This window comes from Arachis ipaensis, chromosome B10 (genome assembly GCF_059453495.1).
Source record: "Arachis ipaensis isolate K30076 ecotype BB chromosome B10, ASM5945349v1, whole genome shotgun sequence".
Lineage (NCBI taxonomy): Eukaryota > Viridiplantae > Streptophyta > Magnoliopsida > Fabales > Fabaceae > Arachis > Arachis ipaensis.
Genome location: NC_142435.1, coordinates 147,339,981 through 147,366,260, shown reverse-complemented (window position 1 = coordinate 147,366,260; position 26,280 = coordinate 147,339,981). Strand labels below are relative to the sequence as shown.

The 26,280-nt window shown below is 28.2% G+C and overlaps 3 protein-coding genes across 3 annotated transcripts; all 3 read right to left on the bottom strand.

Annotated features, from left to right (window-relative positions):
- Positions 1–1,948: 1,948 nt before the first annotated feature.
- On the bottom strand, positions 1,949–5,920 carry LOC107622685 (uncharacterized). Its single transcript, XM_016324666.3, has 9 exons — positions 5,536–5,920; positions 4,987–5,191; positions 4,809–4,899; positions 4,541–4,689; positions 4,052–4,295; positions 3,862–3,966; positions 3,432–3,614; positions 2,778–2,982; positions 1,949–2,521 (listed from the first exon to the last, which is right to left on the bottom strand). Exons 1-9 carry the CDS (start codon positions 5,753–5,755, stop codon positions 2,040–2,042), a joined length of 1,884 nt encoding a protein of 627 aa, XP_016180152.1. The 5' UTR covers positions 5,756–5,920; the 3' UTR covers positions 1,949–2,039.
- A 1,326-nt stretch (positions 5,921–7,246) lies between these two features.
- LOC148582046 (uncharacterized) lies at positions 7,247–12,383 on the bottom strand. Its single transcript, XM_088499494.1, has 9 exons — positions 12,338–12,383; positions 11,665–11,899; positions 11,315–11,519; positions 9,721–9,811; positions 9,493–9,638; positions 9,159–9,402; positions 8,437–8,541; positions 7,971–8,358; positions 7,247–7,844 (listed from the first exon to the last, which is right to left on the bottom strand). The coding sequence occupies exons 2-9, from the start codon at positions 11,882–11,884 to the stop codon at positions 7,357–7,359; spliced, it is 1,887 nt and encodes a 628-aa protein (XP_088355620.1). The 5' UTR covers positions 11,885–11,899; positions 12,338–12,383; the 3' UTR covers positions 7,247–7,356.
- Positions 12,384–13,871: 1,488 nt separating this feature from the next.
- LOC107622684 (uncharacterized) lies at positions 13,872–19,638 on the bottom strand. Its single transcript, XM_016324665.3, has 10 exons — positions 19,502–19,638; positions 19,156–19,393; positions 18,845–19,049; positions 17,008–17,098; positions 16,780–16,925; positions 16,084–16,327; positions 15,898–16,002; positions 15,044–15,226; positions 14,750–14,954; positions 13,872–14,586 (listed from the first exon to the last, which is right to left on the bottom strand). Exons 2-10 carry the CDS (start codon positions 19,370–19,372, stop codon positions 14,099–14,101), a joined length of 1,884 nt encoding a protein of 627 aa, XP_016180151.1. The 5' UTR covers positions 19,373–19,393; positions 19,502–19,638; the 3' UTR covers positions 13,872–14,098.
- Positions 19,639–26,280: the final 6,642 nt, after the last annotated feature.

Genomic DNA, 26,280 nt, shown 5'->3' with positions numbered 1-26,280 from the left:
TAAAAGGTAGTAAGGTACTACTCATATTTCATTTCATACGTACATCATTGTTGGCACACTAGTTTTCTTTGTCTCATTTCTAGAAAAATTGAAGACTTTTTTAATAAAATCAAATTAAAGGAAAATATGAAGACCTGCTAGAAGTAATAAGTAATTTAATTTATAATAATCTTATTTACACACATAAATCAATGCTTTATTTTTAAACATCTTTATAACTATTTGATTAGATTTCCGTCCCTACTCATCAGCCAATAAAATTTTAGGGAGGAAAATGTTAGAAAGTAAATTTCCCATTTACCGGAGTAAATATTATTAATAAAATTCTTTTTCATCTTGTTTAGTATTTTTCTGAATATACATTATACAATGGTTGAACTCATAAAATTTATACAGCATATAAAAAAGTATATGAATATTAATTTAACAGGCAATACAATAAAGGCAAGTTAGCAATTTATAAAATATAAAATGCTTTAAACAAATATAAATAGCTCGAACAAAAATAACTTATTAAGGATAAAAGGTAGTTAAATTAAAATCTAATAAAACTTTTTAATTTGAAGAAACTTGAAAAAGACTAGGACGATTTCGTAATCAATTATTGAGATGAATTTGGCAATGTTAGCTCACAAATTCAAGAAGGAAGGGAAAATGATATGGGAATTAATTCAAATTTTACATTTCAATATTTTTAAAGTAGTGGTGTATGTTATTATTTACTTGATTTTAATGATTAGTAGTTTTGCAAATTGCAATTTAACCATATCGGTTTGAATTTACTTCAAAATTTAGTTCTAAAATATGTAGCAAATATAAAAACCTTATAACATATCCAGAGGCAGATTTAGGGGAGACCAGCATGGCCATGCTCCCCCTAAATTTTCAAAACTTAAAATACATTAAATATAATGTTTAAAAGTTTTGATAAATATACTTTTTAGTTTGATGGTTAAAGAGAGGCATTATATACTTCAAAACATGGATTCAAATCTCATGTCATGCATTTAAAATTTATTTTCTTTTGTTCTTTCAATTATTTTTTTTATAATTTTTCTATCTATTATTATATAAAAATACTTTGATTTTTCTTTTGTTTTTTCAATTATTTTTTATAATTTTTTTATCTATTATTATATAAAAATAATTTGATTTTTATAATAGTTTTTAATTGAATGTAATAAAAAAATATATACATAAAAATAAATTAGATTAAATTTTATTTTGTATAATATTAAAATCAAAATATATTAAGTGAATTATTTATTAATATAAATATATCCTATATATTATATTCATTAATTTATTTTAAATACATATATTAAAAATATTAGAAAAATAAATTTATATTATTTATGTTATATCTTTTATAATAAGAATAAAAATTTAATTTTTATTATAATTCTTCTATCTATTATTATATAAAAATATTTTAGTTTTTATAATAATTTCTAATTAAATGTAATAAAAAAATATATACATAAAAATAAATTAGATTAAATTTTATTTATTATAATATTAAAATCAAAATATATTAAGTAAATTATTTATTAATATGAATATATCTTATATATTATATTCATTAATTTATTTTAAATACATACATTAAAAGTATTAGAGAAACAAATTTATATTATTTATGTTATATCTTTTATAATAAAGATAAAAATTAAAATTTGATGAAAAAAAACTTTGATATAAATTATTTTTTAAAATTAATTTTAGTTTAAAATAATATTAAAATATACAATTATTTTTTTATTAAAACTTTTAGTTTTAATATAGCATATTTAATTTTTTTTTTATTTCTGGCCCCTCTTTATAAGATTTCTGAATCCGCCACTGAACATATCAGTAATAATAACCTTCTAAAATAATATAAAAACCTTAATAAATATCGGTTTGAATTTAGTAATTTACTTCAAAATTTAGTTCTAAAATATGTAGCAAATATAAAAACCTTATAACATATCAGTAATAGTAACCTTCTAAAATAATATAAAAACCTTAACAAAGGGTACTAGAACTAATAATTGAGTTTAATTAACAGGTTTGGTAGTGAGGCCAAATCCAAAGGGGAAGAGAGGATCATAATGAGAATCACCAACATTCATAGGTAACTGATCAACAGTCTTGAACCATGTTCTTGAAAGCTTGCCAGTGAAACCATAATCACCAAACAGAACATCAGCAACACCTTGTCCCTCTGTTCCTGGAAGCCATGCAGCAACAAGTGCATCAATGGTGTCAAGATATGGTTGCATAACCAATGGGCGACCAGAGATTACTACAACAACACATTTGATTCCTCCACACACATTCTTTATAGTGTCATATCCATTGTGAGAGATTGTTAAGTTCTTGCTGTCACCCTTTGTTTCTGCATATGGCTCCTCTCCAACCACAACAATGGCATATGAGAAATTATTTGACTTCACATACTCTAGATCTGGGTTCTCCTTGTGAACTACCTTTGTGTCTTTGTCAACACTGTTTTTAATAGCACTAAGAATTGTTGTACCTGCAAACAATATAAAATATCACGCAATTATACACAAATATATAACGACTGATTTGACAGCTAATATTTTTATGTGTATATAGCAATTTTTTATTACATTTTGAGTAATTTGAAAGATATAAGATCATAAAAAATTAAAAGAATTATATTGAATACTATTATTGATTTATTCTAAGACAAAATTGCTTCACCAAATTAATAATTTTTAAAAAAAGTAAAGATTATAATTTGAATAGAAACAATGAACTTTTTGTACCTTTAGTAATGTTGTTGCCACCTTGTCCTTGCCAAGTAATGGTCCAACCACCACATTGAAAGCCAAGATTATCAGCGTGGCTTCCAGCAACAAGAATCTTTGATGCTTTCTTAGGAAGAGGAATCAATGGTTCATCACCATTTTCACCATTCTTCAACAGCACCAGAGATTTTCTCACAGCTTCCCTAGCCAATTCTCTATGCTCCTGTCAGTTTATTATGTGCAAATAAAAAGACGGCTTAACTATTTGTAAGAAGAAAAAAATGCATTGGTAAAAGAAAAATTATATACATAAGTGATTGATTAAGGTTTAATTATTCTGTAAGTTCCTGTAATTTTTATCGAATTTTCAATTAGATCTCTATATTTTATTTCTTTTTAATTGGTTCCTATATTATATCAGATTTTATAACTAAATCCTTACCGTGACAGAAACGTTGAAATTTACTGAATATTCTATTTAACTATACAGAATATTTAGTCAAGTGTTAGGCATATTTGTTTTGTTTAATAGAATATTCCGTCACCGTAGTAACTTAATTACAAAATCTAATATGGTATAGGGACTCAATCGAAAAAAAGTATAAGAACCTAATTGAAAATTTAGTAAAACTATAGAGACTGATAGAGTAATTAAACCATTAATTAACGAACCTGAGTTCCAATCTGGTTGACGAGGCTGTAATCAGCAAGTGGATTCTCAAAAAGACCCATCACAAACTTAACCCTTAAAATTCTCTCCACTGCATCGTTAATTCTACTCATGGGTACAAAATTATTTTTCACCAAAGAAGTTAAGTCATCTATGAATTCTTTGTAAGTAAATGGAATCATGACCTGCACCATGCATGAAAAAGAATTATGAGATAAATAATGACATGTTCAAAAATAAAAACAGGTCTAACTCAAAAAAATAAATCTGATAATTACATTAGTGACCTTAAAGTCATTTTAAGAGTCACTTATTTTCTCGTCATTTTCATAGTTTGAAAAATCAATTTGATGCTAAAATTCTTCGAAAATGTTCGATTTTTATGTGCTTTCATTAGTATATCAAAATGAAACAATTGAAATTTATAATTACCATGTCAATTCCAGCATTTACTCCAGCTAGAACAGAATATGTGTAGTTAGCATGAGGAGGGTAAGTAATCCTATCAATGCCTTGATAATCAGATATCACAAAACCCTGCAAACAAAAAATTAAATAAACTACGAATTTTAGGACTCAATCATGGACATAAAAAATTATGGATATATAAAAATTATGGTACCCTGAAACGAAGTGTCTTCTTGAGGAAACCAGTGACTAAATCACGGTTAGCATGCATCTTAACTCCATTGAGGCTTGAGTAAGAGACCATGACAGTTGCAACACCCTTAATAATTGAGTTATCATAGGCTGGCATGTGAATGCTAAGCAATCCATGTCTATCTATCACTGTGTTGTTCTCATTGATCCCTTTTGTGGTTCCTCCATCACCAACAAAGTGTTTAGCACAAGCTGCAACTTTTGTTCTGTCCCCAAAAAAGAATAAAAATTTTACAAGGTTTTTATATTTTTTTAGACCGTGGAAACTCATGTACTTAACTTCATGTGAAGTTAGATAACTGAGAGCCGTTAAATGATAACAATTTAGTCAAATCTGTCAAACCATTTAACGACTTTCAACAACTTTCAGCTACATGAAATTAACTGCACACGAGTTTTCACCTGTCAGTAGTAAAATTAAGCAAGCAAGAAGATGCATAAAAATTCATACTTTCCAGGAGCAACATAGGGAACACCCTTGGGAGAGTTTGCAGGGATTTCACCCTGCAATCCAGGGATGATCTCTGTCATAGCTTGGACTATCCTATGATCTTCGCTATAACTTTCATAACACCTTCCCCACCTTGGATCCCTACACACCTAATACAAACAAAATCCACAAAACTTACATAAATTATAAACCGTCAGATAATTTAGTCAAACATATTCGGTCAAACATATCAATTTATATAATATTTTTTTTTATTTTAATGTGTTACCGCAATGCAAGGTGCGAACGCATATGGAATCCCGGTAGCTCTAACTTCAAGAGCAGTTGCTTCCCCAATCTTCCTCACAAGTGCTGGGTCCCTGTGTTGTTCAGAAATATTTTTTAAAATACTTTTCATTATATAATAATTCATACAAATACATATTGGGATATATATATATATATACCTAGTAGCTCCTAGCCCAACATTATGAGGAAAAATCGTTGCTTTATAAACATTGTTATGGCCATGAACAGCATCAATTCCATAAATTAATGGAATTCCCAGCCTTGTTGATAAAGCACCCTTTTGAAGTTCATTCACCATGTCAACCCAATCCTCAGCAGTTGCATTGACTTTTGGAACACTTCCACCTCCACTCAACACACTCCCTGTAAAAATTCATATACAGTTATCTTTGTATAAAGTTGATAGACAAGAACCACTGTTAGATGATTCAACGGATTTGACTAAATAAAAAACAACTATACATAGATTTTAATCTTATTTTTTATATGGCCAAAAGAATAATTACAAAAAGGTGAAAACTCAGGTGAAGTTGACTTCACGTGAAGTTGACACCTGAGAATCGTTAGATGAAAATTTAGTCAGATCAATCAAATCATCTAACGATTTTCAGGTATCAACTTCACGTGAAGTCGACTGTACCTGAGTTTCCACCTTACAAAAAAAGTATCTCTTTGTTTTATGAATAAACTCAAACGTTAAATCTTACCAATGAAATAGTTCTTGATGACATCAGCAGAAGCAACAGTGCGTTCGATCTGCACCATTTGGCCAATTTTCTCTTCCAAAGTCATCCTTTTCATAAGATCCTTGATTCTAATATTTAATGGCTGTTTTGGATCTTTGTATTTCAAATACTCTGCCCCTGTTATTGACACACAACATGTCAAAAGCATAAGCCCCACCAAAAGATTTAGAAATTTCGCCATTGTTTCTTTCTTCTCTTCTTCACCTCTCGGCTATAATTTCACAATTGAATCAGATTAATGTTCAGGCTTAATATATAGAGAGTTAGTATTGGGTTAATTTTAAAATTAAATTTGATTTGTTGTTAAATTTGCTTAGTAAATAAAAAAAATTACAGATAAGATAGAATCAGCGTGATTAAGGATACGGATATAAGTATTTAAATTCAATGAAATCTAATTTAAACAGCACAAATTTAAACTTCTGTTTTTTTTTCTCTAATATTTTAAAAAAAAAAATGATCATTACCTTTTAATTTAATTTAAATTTATTTAAACAGCACAAATTTTTTTTTTTTTGGGTGACTCAAACAGCACAAATTTAAACTTCTGTTTTTTTTTCTCTAATATTTTAAAAAAATAAAATTATCTTAATATTTAAAAAAAATAAAATTATCTTTACCTTTTAATTTAATTTAAATTTAATTTAAATTATCTGTTTTTTTTTACTTTTAAAAACATAATTAGTTATAAAAAATATCTTCGTAGATGATTTTAAAAACATTCTTAATTTTTTAAAACTAAAAATAAAGATGTTTAAAACGTCTTTTTTTTTAAGATATTTTTTAGTAATTAAAATGTAATACATATAATCGATTAAACCGTGTTATTTTTTAGTAATAAAAAATTTAATATATATAAAAAATCTTGAACCGATCTAAATTAATATTTTTTTTTATAAAAAATAACTATAATAACCCTATTATAAAAATTGACTAAAATACTTCTATTATATATATATATATATATATATATATATATATATATATATATATATATATATATATATATATCATAGTTTAATCAATTATATTTGATTAAAATACTCCTATTATATATATTAATTATGGTTTAATTAATTATATATATATTAAATCTTAATTACTAAAAAATATTTTAAAAAAAAGACGTTATGTGAGTCAGTCCCTCCTTTTATTTATCAAATATAAAGCTGTTTATATTTTCATACACCAAGCCTAACACAAAATTAGTGTTCTACAAGACTCAAGAATTACATTCTATTCCATCAATTTGGAGCGTTTCAAGCCAATCCTAGCACAAAGAATGAATTCTTAAGTGAGAATTATGGATCTATTTTACTATCTCTGACCTGTAGAGCTGAAGATAATGCATGCATATGTAAGACCAAACACATGATAAAGTTTAGTATCTAAGTATTAACTAATACTATATCATGTCTTCTAAGTGAGAAAGAAATAGATATAAAAATCAACATCAATTTTTTTTATCTTTTTATTAATTTCTTTTATGAAATTAAAAATTGGTTTACAGACGTAAAGGCTTCAAACCTAACAATTGCCAAAAGCATAACTTGGTTATACCTTATAAAAAAATGTTATTTCCATACCAAAATCAACCATTAAAATTAGCAACCATGTATACAAAAATACATGTGTAGTTTAACTCATTTTTAATGTGTATTCTACCTTAATAACTAACTTTAATGACTGATTTTAGTGTACATCTAGTATGGTTGATATCGAACATACCAAGCACAACCACAAGAATGGTACATGGTGGCTGGCTAACACTTATTAAAGTTCTTATTCTACTTTGTTGGGTTTGGTTGTAAGGCCAAATCCAAATGGATAAAGTGGATCATAATCTGAATCACCAACATTCATAGGTAACTGATCAACTGTCTTAAACCATGTTCTTGGAAGCTTGCCAGTGAAACCATAATCACCAAACAAGACATCAGCAACACCTTGACCCTCTGTTCCTGGAAGCCATGCAGCAACAAGTGCTTCAATGGTGTCAAGATATGGCTGTATAACCACAGGGCGACCAGAGATTACTACAACAACACATTTCACTCCTCCACACACATTTGTTATGGTTTGTGGACCAGGATCTGCTATTGTCAAGTTCAAGCTGTCTCCAAATGTCTCTGCATATGGATGCTCTCCAACTACCACAATTGCATATGAAAAATCATTGGACTTCACATACTCCAAGTCAGGGTTCTCCTTGTAAACCACCTTAGTGTCTTTATCAACAGTGTTTCTAATAGCACTTAGAATAGTTGTGCCTATAAAATAAGAGAAATGTTAATACAACATATCAGTCATCAGTATAGAATACATGTTAAAAAATCAATATTTTTTATGTTCATTTGAAAAACAATAACAAAATTGAGAAGTAAGGTTATATATACCAGTGGTAAGATTGTTTCCACTTAGTCCTTGCCAATCAATGGTCCAACCACCACACTGATAACCAAGATTATCAGCATGGCTTCCGGCAACAAGTATTTTTGAAGCCTTCTTAGGAAGAGGAAGCAATGGTTTATGTGCATATTGACCATTCTTTAACAATACTAATGATCTCCTTACAGCTTCTCTAGCTAAGTCTCTATGCTCCTGTCTCCCAAGTTGGTTGACTAAGCTGTAATCAGCGAGTGGATTCTCAAAAAGGCCCATCATGAACTTAACCCTTAAAATTCTCCTCACTGCATCATCAATTCGACTCGTGGGTATGAAATTATGTTTCACTAGAGAGGTTAGGCCATCTATGAATTCTGTGTAGTTGAAAGGAACCATTATCTGCAGGATTACCACACCCAATGAGAAAGCATGGCTTGAGCAATATAAAATTAAAGAATTTAAAATGTCAATGTTTACCATGTCAATTCCAGTAGTAATTCCAGTAAGAATGGAATATGTATAGTTGGCATGAGGAGGGGAAGTAATCCTATCAATTCCCTGCCAATCTGATATAACAAAACCCTGCAACAAACCAAACTGTTTAACACTCATGATAATATAATATAGGAAGAGTTTCAAATATATTAGGACTAACAGTACTCCAGTAGTTTTAGTCATTGACCTCAATCTGTATTTGTTGATCTCAACATATATATATACAAATTGAGATCAACGACTAAATTACTAAAACACTAGTATTCTTGGTATACTTAAAAACTTTTTTTATAATATAATATTTGCAATAAGTTAATTATTATAGGTTTAATTATTCTTTTGATCTCTATAGTTTCATCAAATTTGTAATTAGGTCTATATATGTTTTTTTTTCTTTTCAATTGGATCCTTACACTGTTTTTAACTTTGTAATTAGGTCATTCTTAGTATAAAAATTGTTAAAGTTAATTAAATATTTCTCCCAAATTTAAAGTATCCATAATTAAAAACCTAATTAGATCTTTGACTACATAATTTTTTTAGAAAAATATTCGGTTAATTTTAATGTTTTTTACATGAAAAGAACCTAATTATAAAATTAAAACAGTATAAAAACTCAATTGAAAAAAAAATAAATATAAAGACGTAATTAAAAATTTGATAAAACTATAAAGACCAACAAAGTAATTAAACTATTATTATACCCTGAAACGAAGTGTGTTTTTGAGGAAGCCAGTGACTAGTTGACGGTTAGCGTGCATCTTAACTCCATTCCAGCTTGAGAAAGAAACCATGACAGTAGACACTCCCTTGATGATTGAGTTATAGTAGCCTGGCATGTGAATGCTAAGCAATCCATGTCTATCTATCACTGTGTTGTTCTCATTGATTCCTTTTGTGGTTCCTCCATCTCCAACATAGTGTTTAGCACAAGCTGCTACATTCTTTCTGAACAAACAAACAAACATGCTCCACATTTTTATTTGAATATTAAAAAAAAAAAGTTAAAAATATTATATGATTGGTATGAATTCTTACTTTCCAGCAACAAAGGGAACACCCTTGCGTGAATTTGCAGGGATTTGACCTTGCAATCCGGGAATGATCTCTGTCATAGCTTGGACTAGTGTAGGATCTTCACTGTAACTTTCATAGCAGCGACCCCACCTTGGATCTCTACAAACCTTTATTTACAAACATAAATGGCATAATAAGAGAATTTTATTGAGATAACAACAAATTTTGTATATTGTGAATTATTATTACCGCAATGCACGGTGCAAACACATATGGAATTCCGGTAGCTCTAACTTCAAGTGCAGTTGCTTCTCCAATCTTCTTCACAAGTTCTGGGTCCCTGCTTGTTCCCACAAATATTTTAGAAGAAATATGCCCAAACATGTTAAAATATTGAGTATACCAAAATTTGCTACTAAAATTGACTACTAATATAAAATATATATTAAAAATAAATTAAATAATATATATATTTATATACAAATATATAGTGACTAATTTTAGTATGTAAATATATATAGTGACTAATTTCGTAGGTAGATAACATTTTTATTTTTTAAAACATAAATGCCTTAAATGGTTTGTTTGATTTATATTTTTTATTTTTTGTTTCTATTTTTAGTATTTTCTGTTTTCTAGATTTTATAAAAAAATGAAAATAAGAAGTAAAAACAGAAAACAGAATTTTATTATTTTTACTATTTTTATTTTTTCCTTCATAAAATACAGAAAATACGAAATACTAAAAACAAAAATAAAAAATAAAAACGCAAACCAAACACGCTCTAAATTGTTCTTAAGTCAATAAGAACAATATGTTAATATTACTTTTAAACTCCTTAAAGTTGTATTATTCGAATTTTCTTTCACATTATCAAAAGAATTTATAAATTTAATATTTTTTCGTAACAACTATATTAAATAAATACTAAAATCAGACATTAGTATAAAATATATATTAAAATATAAAATATACATAGTGAATAATTTTAATGACTAATTTTAATGAACAGATAATATTTTTGTTTTCATAAATTAAAAATATATGAAGATATTCTTTACTTTAAAATATTCAAACCTTTTCATTTTTCTTCTTTTGAGATTTTTTCCAAACACATTACATAAACTCGAAATCAAAACAGGACTTTCTAATTTGAAAAATAGTAACGATTAAGGCTTTGTTTGGATATAGAAAAGAAAATGGAAGGAAAGAAAATGAGAGGAAAAAAAATGAGTGGAAAGAAAATAGAAGGAAAAGTAGAGTTATTTGTATGTTGTTTGGATTAAGAGAAAATGGATGGAAAGAAAATAGAAAGAAAGTTTTCTTTTGTTTGGATGAAAAGAAAAGTGAGAAGAAAGAAAATCATAATAGCATAAAATTACATTAATACCCTTATATATATTATATGTAAATTATAATTTATTAATGATAAGGGGTAAATGTGTAATTTTATTCAAATTGCTCTTATTTCTCTCCATTTTCTTCTCATTTATGGAAAGAAAATAATTTAGTGGGTCCCACATTATTTTTTTCTTTCCTCCCTATTTTCTCTTCTCATCCAAACAACAAAAAACTTACTTTTCCATTCATTTTCTTTCCCCCCATTTTCTTTCCTTTCAAAATCCCTCAATCCAAACAATGTGTAAACGCTTTATAAAGCACAATGGCAACATTAGAAACCTTTTTTGGCATCATGCATAGTAGATAGTAAGTGTAAGTTTGACTATCAAAATGTTTTTGTTTTTATTTCAAATCTTATTTCCTATTAAACATATAATATTTCTTCTTAAGATTTGAACTTAAAATAATCTTATATGTAAAAGAGAACAAGAATAATTTTACCTAGTAGCTCCCATCCCAATGTTGTGAGGAAAAATGGTTGCTTTGTAGACATTGTTATGGCCATGAACAGCATCAATTCCATAAATCATAGGAATTCCCAGCCTTGTTGATAAAGCACCCTTTTGAAAATCATTCACCATCTTAATCCAATCCTCTGCACTAGCCTGCTTCTTTGGAACACTTCCTCCCCCACTTAGCACACTCCCTAGAGTGATAACAATAAATTTATTTTTAAAAGTTTAATTTAAACTATCTTTTTAATAACGAGTTTAAAATTTTGTTATTTTTACTGATTTAGTAATACATGATTGTATGACGGTCTAAAATTTCGGTATTATTTTTTTAAATACCTATAAAGTACTTGTTAATGGCATTAGCTGATGCAACAGTGCGATCAATCTGCACCATTTGGCCAATCTTCTCCTCCAAAGTCATTCTGTTTATGAGATCCTTGATTCGAACATTCAAAGGCTGTTTTGGATCTTTATATTTCAAGTACTCTGCATCTGCCAAGGCTACCCAGCAGTTCAACAGCAATAAACCCACCATAAAGATGAGAATTTTCTTCATCTCTTCTCAACACAACTTCACAACAAAATTAAAAAAACCATCAGGTCTCAACTTGCAACACAAGTTGAATCATTTAGTGGCATTCAAAAGTTTAATACATTTAGTAAACAAACAAAACGAGAGGATCTTTGTCTTAATAAGAAACAAACTTAAATTTTTTTTTTTTTTTTAAATTCTAATGGTCAATTCTCTAGTATGTTTGACTTTCATGTCAAAATTGCCAAAACAAATGTCAATAGGAAGTTTTACATCTTACGATTTACACAATTCGTCACATTTTTTTGGCAATTTCGACAAATTAGATTAGATTTAGGTAGACAACAACATTTTTAGTATCTATCCCAGAATTATTTTAACCTTGCATGTAATCTATAAATATTTCTGTAATCACTATAAAAACTTGAAAATATACCTTAATAAATAAAAAAATAAATAAAAATGTATGTTACCGACCACTTTACAAGTGTGTGAGTGTATACTCAAAAGACACCCCAGCTGCTCTCTTATGATAGTGCGTGTACTCAAGCTCAGTGTCACTGTTGTATATATAGATCAACAGATCAAAGCAATAAGAATTTAGCTCTAAAGTAGTAGTAGTATTATTATAATGGCGGCTAATTATTATAGTGGCGGCTAATTAAGTATCAAGTTAATTATAAAAGAGAAATACCCATTTTAGTCTATGAAATTCAAAATTACCTATACTGGTCCTCCAAATTCAAGTCCCGACACCAATGTGGTCCCTCGAATTTTTTCGGCGTTGACTAGACAAATAGAATGCGGAGATGGCATCTTCCCTGCTACGCTGGATGATGAGTAAACGATGTTGTTTATCCTTGGCATCCAAACAAGTCAGAAATGTCGTCGCTTTGTATATGAAGGGAGAAGAAACGATGAAGACCCAAAATAAAGTATTATTCTTCTCCTCTACCTCTAATATTCTTCATTTCTGACTTGTTTAGGCACTAAGGGTAAACGATATCGTTTACTCATCATCCAATGTAGTAGGGAGGGTGCTATATCAGCACTCCGTTTGCCTAGTCATCACCGGAAAGAGTCGATGAATCATATTGGTGCCTGGATTTGAATCTGGAGGACTAGTATAGGTAATTTTGAATTTCAGGGACCAAATTGAATAATCGCGTGAATCTCTAGGACTAAAATGGGTATTTGGTCCTAATTGTTAGCTCACTAGTCTGCTTAAACAAGTGTCGGGAGTTCGAATCTCGCCATGTTCATGCAACAACCCATTAGATAACTAAATGGAATTCAGTACTGCGATGGATTAGTCATTGACTTGCTGGGTTGGAGGATACGATGGAAACTAAAACTAAAAGAATAAGAGTCAATGGCTCCTTAGCATGAAACATGGAGAATGCGTTGAGGAGAAAATCAGGGAAACGTGCTTCCCAGCTCAAGGTAGTTTTCCTGCTCATCTGTTACTCTCTATATATATTTCATTTTTCTATTCATTCCTTATTCAAAGGATTAACCATGTGGGTATCTAGAGTAGTAGTGATAAAGTCAAACGCCAGTTTAGCATTGTGATCTTGTTTGTGAAATGGTGGCCTGGGGAAGGTAGCACCTGAAAATGCAGATTTTGATTATAATGACTTCAGGAACATGCTTTAGTGTGTGTTTCGATATTATTAAACCGTAAGAAAAAATAATTTTCAATACTTTTTTTTTTAATTTTAGCATATTTAGAAAAAAAAAATTTAAGTAAACATAAAGTATTAAAAAATTCAAACTTTTTTTTAAAAGATATAATTAATACCTTTTTTTTATGATTTTTACTATTTTGATAAAAGGTGTATACATATAAATTAAAATAGTCCATAAAATCCAGAGGATATTCTTTGCAATAAAAATAGTAAAATCATAAAAAAAAAAAGGTAAAAGAAGAAGAGAGACCCACATACTATTACAGTATTACTCTCTTCTTATGAAACACCACACTCACACTGTGACACAACACCATACTAGGTATGTAGAATTGTAGATACACCAACAAATGAGTGTATACTATTAGGTTATTTTATTATATCTTATTCAAGAAAATTTACACAACATTGGAAAATAAATGTCTTTTCATATGAAAAAAGACAATAAAATAGCTTATTTAAAATTTGAAACTGGTTTATTAGAACAAATCCTATTTAAGTACCAAACACAACCTAAACAATGTTAAAAGGTGCTTGAAAGTTGAGTTCCCTATACAACTTTGTTGGGTTTGGTTGTAAGGCCAAATCCAAATGGGTAAAGTGGATCATAATGTGAATCACCAACATTCATAGGTAACTGATCAACTGTCTTAAACCATGTTCTTGGAAGCTTGCCAGTGAAACCATAATCACCAAACAAGACATCAGCAACACCTTGACCCTCAGTTCCTGGAAGCCATGCAGCAACAAGGGCTTCAATGGTGTCAAGATATGGCTGTATAACCACAGGGCGACCAGAGATTACTACAACAACACATTTCACTCCTCCACACACATTTGTTATGGTTTGTGGACCAGGATCTGCTATTGTCAAGTTCAAGCTGTCTCCAAATGTCTCTGCATATGGAAGCTCTCCAACTACCACAATTGCATATGAAAAATCATTGGACTTCACATACTCCAAATCAGGGTTCTCCTTGTAAACCACCTTAGTGTCTTCATCAACAGTGTTTTTTATAGCACTTAGAATAGTTGTGCCTATAAAATAAGAGAAATGTTAATACAATCATGCTGTGTGTATCAGAAATAGAAAAATCAACTGCGAATTCAGTCATCAGTATAGAATACATGTTGAAAAATCAATATTTTTTATGTTCATTTGAAAAACAATAACAAAATTGAGAAGTAAGGCTATATATACCAGTGGTAATATTGTTGCCACTTAGTCCTTGCCATTCAATGGTCCAACCACCACACTGATAACCAAGATTATCAGCATGACTTCCAGCAACAAGTATTTTTGAAGCCTTCTTAGGAAGTGGAAGCAATGGTGTATCTGCATCTTCACCATTCTTTAATAGGACTAATGATTTTCTCACAGCTTCCCTAGCCAATTCTCTATGCTCCTATCAAATTATGGCGCCAATCTAGTTAACCACTAACCAGAAACCATCAATAGAAATAATGGCAAGTAGTAAAGAAATGATTAACTAACCTGACTTCCAAGCTGGTCAACTAGGGTGTTATCAGCTAATGGACTTTCAAAAAGACCCATCACAAACTTAACCCTTAGGATTCTCTTTACCGCATCATCAATTCGACTCATGGCTATGAAGTTGTTCTTCACTAAAGATGTTAGGCCATCTATGAATTCAGTGTAGTTATAGGGAACCATTATCTGCATCATTAACACAGCTAGTAAGACAAGATATCGTGTTATGTGAAATTATGATGCACTATATTTATTTACTTTAGTATCGGAATGCTTTTTGCAGGTCAAAGCTTTCGTAATATAATTCATTCACAAAAGAAGAAACAACTTGCACTTATTCAAGACGAATTATATCTCAAAAAGCTCATCTAGGGCTGTCAAATGGGACTGTCTGGATTATTTAAGTCTGGCCCATTTAAACCTGCTTCATTTGAGGGCCATAATTTTTTAGCCCAGACTTTACTTTTTTTTAAAAAATATTTTGACAAAAAAATAATTTTTAGGTCAAAAACCTTAAATAAACAATATTTTTTTTTAATTGACGGATCAAATTTTCGGGTTGAATCAGGAGAAATATTACCTTAAAGTGTTACTTTTTTTTGAAAAAAATAAATGGGCCGTCTGTAAAACCTGTGAACTAGTCCGTTTAACCCGTTATTTTTTTATTAATCGGGCTCAACCCGTTTAATCCAAAATTTAAACAAACCTAATTTTGGAGGTAAAACTCGTCTGTTTAAAGTTTAAACGGATAAACGGACCGATCCGATAGATTTAATCCATTTTGAGGCCCAGGCTCTGCTCATCAGTGCAAGAACATTTATAATTTAAAAAGACTTTGAATTGAGAATGTTGGGTACCATGTCAATTCCAGCATTGATTCCGGTAATAATCGAATATGTATAGTTAGCATGAGGAGGGGAAGTAATCCTATCAATTCCTTGCCAATCTGATATCACAAAACCCTGCAACAAAGCAGAGAATAATTTACAGGTCTCCATTAATATATATAGTAATTATGAGAGTAACAGAGTAATTATTATTACCCTGAAGCGAAGAGTGTTCTTGAGAAAGCCAGTAATTAAGTCACGGTTAGCATGCATCTTGATTCCATTCCAGCTAGAGTAAGAGATCATGACAGTTGAAACACCATTAATGATTGAGTTATAGTAGCCTGGCATGTGAATGCTAAGCAATCCATGTCTGTTTATCACCGTGTTGTTCTCGTTGATTCCTTCAGTGGTTCCTCCATCACCAACATAGTGCTTAGCACAAGCCGCAACTTTCTTTCTGTGCATAGAAAATATTATTTATGAAAGATTATATTACAACAAAAATTGACCAAAATATTTAAAAAAAAAAAACCAAATATGATTACTCATACAAAGATAAACAGTATAATAAAATATAGAGAAAAAGACAAATAAATCATGACCTTTTGTACCGCGGACATTTTTGTCCCTGACCATTGAAAAATACTTTTAAGTCCCTGATCTTTACAAAATTTGGACGGATCAGTCCCTCCGTCCAAATGCCTGGGACTGATCCGTCCAAGTTGTGTGAAGGTGAGAGACTTAAAAGTATTTTTCAATGGTTAAAGACGAAAATGTCCGCGGAACAAAAGGTAAAGGACCTATTTATCATTTTCTCTAAAATATATCATATCATTTAATAATTTTTGACAGACATTTTTAATTGAGTATTAAGAAAAAAAATATTGTATGATTGGTATGAATTCTTACTTTCCAGCAACAAAAGGAACACCCTTGCGTGAATTTGCAGGGATTTCACCTTGCAATCCAGGAATAATCTGAGTCATAGCTTGAACAACACTATGATCTTCACTATAACTTTCATAGCAGCGACCCCACCTTGGATCTCTACAAACCTTTATTTACAAACATAAATGGCATAATAAGAGAATTGCATTGAGATAACAACAAATTTTGTATATTGTGAATTATTATTACCGCAATGCAAGGTGCAAACACATATGGAATCCCAGTAGCTCTAACTTCAAGTGCAGTTGCTTCTCCAATCTTCTTCACCAACGCTGGATCCCTGCTTAAGAGTTCAATTAGAAAGTCAAATTTTAATTTTAATATTAGGTTACAGAATCAATTAATAAAAGAGTGTCGCTAGGGAGACAATAGACTATTTGTATAATATTTACAATGGGCTATTAAGTTACAAAATAAATATCCCCTATACTATCTAGAATAACCATCCGAGTATTAGGATAATAAACATCTTCCCAAAAGTTTAAACTGATGGGAGAAAATAACACTAATAGTTATATCTCTAATACTCTCTAAACATCAATTGTACACAGTATATAAATATTCCATTGGTTCCTCATACTTTCCCTTAATAAAATAAACAAGAAGTATAATAGAAAAATAGCTTATAAAAATTAATTTTTAAAAAATTATTTTTTAAAAAATTATTTTTTAAAAATTGTAGTATTTATGTTTGATAAATTAAATTAAAATAGTTTTTAATAAATATAAGTATTATCAATTGTATTTGGTAAAATAATTTTTAAAATTTAAAAATACTATAATAGACATAAATATAAGCATTAAATTTAAAAATTAATTAATTATATTAAATTTTTAAATTTTAAAAAGCACAAACTAATTTTAAAAAAGTCTATCTTGAGTGCTTTTAAAAGTATTCGATCTTTTAAAAATTACGAATACAAATACATGATCTTTTTTATTTATTAAACACAAAATAAAAAGTTTGAGCTTTTAAAAGATACAAATATCTCTTTAAAAAATTTTACCAAACCAAACTTAAATGTAAAGCTAATTCTTTGTACAACTTATACAATTTTCTTCAATAATAATAAAATGAATGTATTAAAGAAAAGTAATGTACGAATGTCATTTTCCTTATATTATTATTGCGAATTTCTGGAATGTGCACGTATTCATATCCATGGAAATATGGAATCATGATTTCTGGAAAGCGCTTTCCACCACTTTGGTCAACAAGTTGAAATTATTAATTCGTTTATATAATTAATTATCGTTTATTTGAGTTGGGTACCATCCCCAGCATATATATATACACGAATAACCCAAACAGGCAAACAGTCCTTTTCCAAAGGCATTTGGCCTCCACTAAATGATAACACTTATGACAAATGACATTATACAGTTCAACTTTACCCAATAAATTAAATAATAAACCATATTGACACATTAAATCAATTAATCAAGCATAATTAAGTCAACTTCACGTAAAATTAATAATTAAGAGTATATAGTCAAATTAATTAAATTATTTAACTATTTTTAACTATCAATTTTACATAAAATTATCATAATTAAAATATATTATATTTTAATATATATTTTTTTTGAATGATTAATTTTTTTTATATAAATAACTAGTTAATTCAAGATTTGTAAAACTAAAATTGTCAAAGTGACTATTTCTCCAAAAATATTTTTATACGAAGGTCATATTTTGAATCATTAGATAATTCAATTAATATATTAAATTATATAATAAAAAATATTAAAAGTTATCAAAATTTATTATTTTATATTATTAATTAATTATTAATATTTAAAAATATAGAATAAAGTATGTTATTGAATTTTTAGACTAAAAAAAATTACACTAAAAAATTTGAATTCATAACTAAATATTAACTAAAAACAATAAATTCTAATAATTTCTTGATATTTCTATTATCTAATAGTTCACAATATTATGTTTGTATAGAAAAATGTTTACCCAATTGTCAAATATGAAATATGAAATATACAAAGATGCTAGCGTGAAGTGATTAACCTGGTGGCTCCCAGCCCAACGTTATGAGGAAAAATGGTTGCTTTATAGACATTGTTATGGCCATGAACGGCATCAATTCCATAAATCATAGGAATTCCAAGCCTGGTTGATAAAGCACCCTTTTGAAAATCATTCACCATCTTAATCCAATCCTCTGCACTAGCCTCCTTCTTTGGAACACTTCCTCCCCCACTTAGCAAACTCCCTATAAAAAAAAAAAATAAGCAGACTCGAACCCGCAACCTCTTAATTGAGTATGGAAAGACTATGCCATTTGAAATATAATTCATTGGTCATGCATTTGACCTTACCGATAAAATACTTGTTAATGACATCAGCTGAAGCAACACTGCGATCAATCTGAGTCATTTGGCCGATTTTCTCTTGGAGTGTCATTCTGCTCATAAGATCCTTGATTCGAACATTCAATGGCTGCTTTGGATCTTTATATTTCAAGTACTCTGCCTCTGCTGCCATGCCTAACACTATGAAAATAATCCCCACCAAAAATATGGGAATCTTGCCCATTTCTTCTCCTCCTCACCGCACCTTCATCAAACAAAAAAGCTTTATAATAACAAGATGAAGATGATGATGATGATGATAACATCAAATATACAAAGCATTCTTTCATAAATAAATAAATTGGATGCTCACCACTTTACAAAGTGAGAGAGAGAGAGAGACAAGTTAGGAAGCAGAGGAAGAATGGGTGTATGTATTTATTTATATATGGATCAGCATTCAACAGTGAAACACTCTAAAACAGTTGTCACATAACAGCTATTTTTCCGTTCTGTCAAAAACGTTCACATTCTTATCGTTTTTTTTTAATTTTTTATCCTTTTTATGTTTCACACGATTATTCTTTCCTTTTTGCTTTTCAAAAGCAGGGGATTATCTCTTTTTTTTTATTTTTTATTAGAAATTTAATTTTAATATACTGTGAGTATAAAATAATTTTATATATATATTTAATTACCTGATGTTATATGACTTATATCATTAAAAATAATAATTTTTTTTATAATTACACAAATAATCATCCAAAAATAATGAATATAAACTAACTTAAATTGATCGAATATATTTTTTTTATCTTATACATGTAATAATTTACTGACCAACAACAAACGTTAAAAAATATCGTAAATAAAAAAAACGAATATAAATATTTTGTTCTGTCAGTGCGTCAAAATTAAATTTTTTATTTTTATTAGACTATCATTAAATGTTTCTTTTCAATTTAGCTATAAATTAATAAACCATATATTTTATCTCAATATGTGGTTGATCAGAATCAATGCATTACTAATAATTTTGTAAATAATATATGGACAAAACTAATTATTAGCTACATACCGACAAATATACTTGTGGTTTTCTAGAAAAATAAATAAATAAATAAATAAGAGTTATTGATTATATATTAGGTAAAAATATTTTTTTTTCCTATATGCAACTCGACCTATCATTATCTACTCCCGTCATTTAGATTTCCCTCCAATTTCTAACTAATGTCAATTTTATTACAAGTAAAACATTATTTTTATGTTTCAATTTCCTACCTGTAAAAGATATTTTGTCCTAATCATATCAAACAAATATTAATAAATTAGGGAACCAGATAATATATTATAATTGAATATACTCATTTGGTAATAATGGATAAGTGTTAAAACTGCAAAAGCCTGGAAAATGGATAAAATACATAAAACGGCAAATTTTAGTATGTATTATTTATTATTTATGTGTACTGACTACTGAATAAGAAAAGATCACATATATAATAAGGCAATAACTCATATAATGTAACAAAATTTTTCAAAACAAGGACTAATTTCTTATCCTAATGAAATGGTAGAAAAAAATGTTAAAAGGGCTGGATACTTGGAGTTTATACATTAATTAAAAATATTAAAAATATTATTTCTATGTTAAAATCAGCCACTAAAATTAATTATTAATATATTTGAATATAAATATATATGTATAGTTTAATTTATTTTTAATATATTTTTATATTTTAATATATATTTTATATTAGTAACTAATTTTAGTGTATATAAAAAATAATATTTTTATCTTTTATAAAATGTCTAAATGACACTTATTCTCTTTTGAATAAAATATTTTTTAACAAATATTATAATTATATATAATAGTAAAAATATAAAATATTTATTTAGTATTATCATAATACATTTTATTTATTTTTAATAATTTAACACATATTTAATTTATTTTTTTATATATTTCATGATTAATGATAAAATACTAAAAATAAATAAAAATTAATACATTAATTATAAATATACATTTTATATTATTATTTCATTTTTTTAAACAACCAAATAATTACAACTAATTAGTGTATATATAATGATTATTGAAGAGTATTTAATAAAATGAACTGAAGTGTAATGATTTAACTCTTACAAAAAAAGAAGAGTATACATTTTTGAAATAGAGAAAGAAAAGCGTTATTTATAGATCTAACTAGGGGTGGCAAGCGGGGAAGCCCGCCCCGCCCCGCCTAGTGAGGCGGTCCCAGAATCCTAGCCCGCTCCGCCTAACGGCGGGCTGGCGGGCCGGCGGGCTAAGCCCGCCAAATATCCTCTTTTTTTTTTTTTTACTTTTAACTATTAAATAATATATATAAAGATATAAAAAAATCTCTTTTGTTTTTTACTTTTAACTATTATAATTTCTAAAAGTATAAACAAATTATAATTTTTGTATTCACAAACATTAAAGTATTTGTAATTATAAATATTGTTTTCAAAGCAAAATAAACATAATCCAAAACATAATTAACAATATTGTCTCTAAAACAAAACAAACATAATCTAAAACACCCAATTTTCATCTTCATTCTCTTGTAAGTTGGGTTAGGGAAGTTGGGTTTTGGTAAAAAAAATTATAAAAATACCCCTTGCTAAAAAAAGACTAAGCCCGGCGGGGAAGCCCGCCCCGCCCCGCCAAAGCCCGCCAAAACCAGCGGTTTAAGCGGTGCGGGTTAAGCGAGCTTTTGCTATTTGGCGGTCCCAATTTTCCAGCCCGGCCCGCCTTTTTTGGCGGGTTACGCGGGCCGGCCCGGCGGGTTTAGGCCCGTTTGCCACCGCTAGATCTAACAAACAAAAAAAATGTTATTTTTTCTTATTAAATTCACAAAAGTCAGAGTATTATATGATATTTTTATATTCATAAATCACTAATGGTGAGTTTTATCTCTCTAAAATTGTAAATAGTAATTTTTTCCAAGCTCGTATTTACGAAAATCTCCTCACTAAATCATTTCGTGTAATTTCACCGTTTTAGGGGGCTATATTCGAAATTTTCAGCCTGCTTTTTACAACTAGTTTTTGGTCATTTTTTATTAATCGATCATTTTAAGTTTGGTTGATTTGACACATTAACCTCTTATTCCTTGTTGAATGTTATTTTATAATTTGTGAAGATACAAGAGTTTATTTATGATGAATTATACACAGAATTGCAAAGAATTTTTATTAGGTCCATATTAATATTTTATTTGCTCACTATCTAGATTAGAAAATGAAAGGTGCTTTGAATACATAAACATATTTTGGCTTCCAATTAAAAATGTGTTGAACGGAAAGCGAAACTATTCCAAATAAGGTTCGTGGATATGTACGTACTTGTATTTTTTATTTGAAAATAAAATCATATTTTCATTCATTTTTATTAATTTTTTTTAAATTTAATTATTTATATATTTTTAATATCATTCTTGCACAATAATCTTAGTTGAGGTATAATTTTTTTTAGTACTAAAATATAACTCCTTTTTCCGTTTATATAGAATTTTCTGTTTTAAGAATATAGATGCCGAGCTATACTTCAATTGTCGAGGATCATCGGAAAGAATTGGGACCTGTAAAAAGATTCTAATGTTCAAGTAAAAATAAGTATAAGATGAGGTATAAATTATTTAGAGGGAATAGCGTATCTTTTATGTGCTTTTGTATTTATAGAGTTATTATGCTATGAGTGGTTATCCCATAGTCTTAGTATTTTGATAACGACTTCTGTACGTGTTCAGATAGTTTCGTTATAACTGAGATTCTCTCTATTTAAAATAGACACATTTTATTTATTTTATTTAAATTCCGCTTTATAGCTAAATTTTATGCCGAGCTATAGCTAACGGATCAATAAATAAATTTAGGCCGAGTTATAGCTAACAGATCAATAAGTAAATTTGGGCTAAGGTATAGATTTTCATTGGCCGAGTTATAGTTAATGGATCAAGACTTGTTCTTTGAGTAATAGGTGGCAATTATTGAGTAATACGGAATAGACCAAATTATAGGGCTGCACATGGATCGGATAATATCCGCATATCCGTGGTAATTATCCGCATCCGATCCGAATTTGGCAGATATTATCCGATCCGCACCATGGTTGGATCGGATTGCGGATTTGACAGTGATATCCGTAGATCCGATCCGCAAATCCGCATATCCGCACATCACATATAAATAGCATAGTTTAAAAAATTAAACCCTAATGTGATATGAATTTTAGTGTGTCATTTTATGAATTTTATGATATTTTGTTTTTAATTTTTTATGTTGTACTTTAACTTAGAATAATTAAACTTAAATCTTGTGTTATTATTTTGTTTTTGTTATTCAAGAGAACTATTATTGATAATATTTTAGGAGTAAATAGGCTTAAACAGATAAAAAATGAATTTTCTGGATATTTTTTTTGTAAAAACAGCCAAACAGAATCTTAAAATAAATTTTTTTTGAATTATGCGGATATACCCGATATCCGATCCGATCCGATCCGCATAAGCAAGTATGCGGATCGGATCAGATCGGATCCGGCGTAAAAAATGCAGATATCGTATCCGATCCGATCCGATCCGATGAATGCAGTGCGAATCGGATAGAATTTTAGGTTATATCCGATCCGATCCGATCCGTGTGCAGTCCTACCAAATTATAACGGCCAAGTTATAGATATAACGACCGAGTTATGTGTTCGTAACTTATGAGTTATAAAAAATCTAACGTTCTTTTCACTTAATTTTCGAATTATAACTTGTAATTGTTGAGTTATAGTGACCAAAACATAGCTCCAAACTTGACCTATTTATTTTCAAAAGAAACAGATTGAACTTTTATAAAAATTAAATTATAATTTAGCATAATATAAAAGAGATGCAGTTGTGCTATAATTTAGAGATATAAAGATTAATCTCTAAAATTATCTTGATAATCTTAAAAATAAAATTAGATAAATTTGTCATTGAAAAAGGTGTTAATTACTTATATTAGTATATTTTTAAATGAGTTTATAATTGGTTGTTTGTTGAATTGACACTGACTTATAAATGTTGGTATACTTTAACTGATTTCGATTTATAATTATCAATTTATTTAAAGTGATTACAATTTATAGGTATTGATTTGTTTAGATTGATTTCAATTTATAATTGTTGGTTTATTAAATTGATCTCAACTTATAATTATTGATTTGTTTGAATTGATTCCAACTTATCCCAAGACAATAATTAGTTAAGAGAACAAAATACTTATTAATTATCTTTATCCAATTTCATATTTGTTATACTATAATATTAAATAAAAAATTAATAGATACGATAATCCTACACTATACCACATGCCCATGCCACCTACACTATACCACATGTGTTGCTAGCAACTTTAAATATTTTGTTTTAAAATACGAGAAATAATGTTATCTAAATAAATAAATATAATGTTGTTTAACAATTGGTGAGAGAAATTATGTATATATGTAGCTGGAATTTCCCCCTTAAAGTGACAAAGCCTATAATTAAATAATGGCTCTTACATGAATTGTTGAAATTTGTAAACAATTTAAAAAAAGAAAGAACCAAAAAAGAAGGCAGGAAAAGTTCAGTTGCAACACGATATATTTATAATAATATACAAGTAAAGTATTAATTTGGTTTCTTATATTTGAGCGTAATTTTATTTTGGTCTTTAAAATTTAAAATGTCTTATTTGAATTTAAAAAAGTTTCATTTAGCTTAAATATAGTCTTACCGTGATGTCAAAATTAAATAATTAACGAAATGTCATACATAACAGCAGTACAAGAACAAGGTCGATACTAGAGAACAAGTACAAGTTCCAAATGTACAAAATCAAACATTAATGCATCAATACGTTTATTTATTTATTTTCTCTTTAGTTCTATAAAAAATATTTTATTTAAATTGTAAGAAGAATGATAAATAAATATATTGATGCATCTACAGTTAATTTTATGCCTCTGAAATTTGTACTTATTTTTTAGATATCGACGTTGTTCTTGTACTGTTGTGATATAGGACTACATTGAAGTTAAATAAATTTTTTTTGAATTCAAATAAGACACTTTAAACCTTAAGGACCAAAATAAGATTACGCTCAAATATAGGAGACCAATTTAATACTTTATCCTAATATATAATGACAAAATATGTTTTGTTGTCTATTTTTTTTTTAATTTTATCCTTTATTTTTAATATTATTTTTTATTATATATCAGTTATTACACGTATATAATAGAGAAAAGATAAGATCATGACAGTTTCTAGACATGGAATAATTAATATATAATAAAAAAAATTATTAAAAAGGACAGACTAAAAAAAATTAGACACCAAATTATATTTTGTCATTAGATACTAATAGATATAAAATTTCAAAAATTATTAAATGAATTAATTTTATATCCAATAAAAAAATAATTAAATAAATATAACAGTGTCCGACAAATTTTATAATTTGTAGTTATTAATTAATTAATTATTAATATTTTAATAATATAAAATTATATTTAATAATATAAATTATTTTTTTTATTAATTAAATATTGACCAAATTTTAATAAAAATATTAGTTCTAAATTTTTTCATATATATATTTTGAAGATTAGTAATATATAACACAGTCATTACTGCCTTACCTAACTAGTCGGAAGTTGCTTCAAGGAATCATTGATGGTTATATTTTTGTCATATTTTTATAGATGACATATCCATTTAAATAAGGTGGAAAATAATAGACTTTTAATAATTACCCCTAATTCCCACCCTTCACAATCTGAACTTCCTAATTAAAATTAAAATACAACAAAAACCTAGATAACTTAAATAAGCTAAGTAGCTTTTAAGAAATGACACGTATGATAAAAATTTGGGATATATCTAAAATTATATATATATAAAATCTTTGTGTTGATTCTTATAAAAAATTTACAAGATCAACAATTTCTTTTTCAATGGTTAACAACAGTAATAATTTTTTTTATTTTAGAGTAAAATATCGTTTTTGTCCCCAACGTTTGGCGTAAGTTATAAAGTTGTTCCTAACGTTTCAATCGTCCTATTTAAGTCTCTAATGTTTCAAAATTGACTCAATATCGTC

Coding starts and splice junctions, on each gene's coding strand:
- LOC107622685 (XM_016324666.3), bottom strand. CDS start 5,755: ATGGCGAAATTTCTAAATCTTTTGGTGGGGCTTATGCTTTTGACATGT. Junction 4,690..4,808: donor CGTTCGCACCTTGCATTGCG/GTAACACATTAA, acceptor TGTTTGTATTAG/GTGTGTAGGGATCCAAGGTG. Junction 3,967..4,051: donor AGAAGACACTTCGTTTCAGG/GTACCATAATTT, acceptor TTTTGTTTGCAG/GGTTTTGTGATATCTGATTA.
- LOC107622684 (XM_016324665.3), bottom strand. CDS start 19,372: ATGGGCAAGATTCCCATATTTTTGGTGGGGATTATTTTCATAGTGTTA. Junction 16,003..16,083: donor AGAACACTCTTCGCTTCAGG/GTAATAATAATT, acceptor GCTTTGTTGCAG/GGTTTTGTGATATCAGATTG. Junction 14,955..15,043: donor TTGACCAGCTTGGAAGTCAG/GTTAGTTAATCA, acceptor ATAATTTGATAG/GAGCATAGAGAATTGGCTAG.
- LOC148582046 (XM_088499494.1), bottom strand. CDS start 11,884: ATGAAGAAAATTCTCATCTTTATGGTGGGTTTATTGCTGTTGAACTGC. Junction 9,639..9,720: donor TGTTTGCACCGTGCATTGCG/GTAATAATAATT, acceptor TTGTAAATAAAG/GTTTGTAGAGATCCAAGGTG. Junction 9,403..9,492: donor GTTCCCTTTGTTGCTGGAAA/GTAAGAATTCAT, acceptor TTGTTTGTTCAG/AAAGAATGTAGCAGCTTGTG.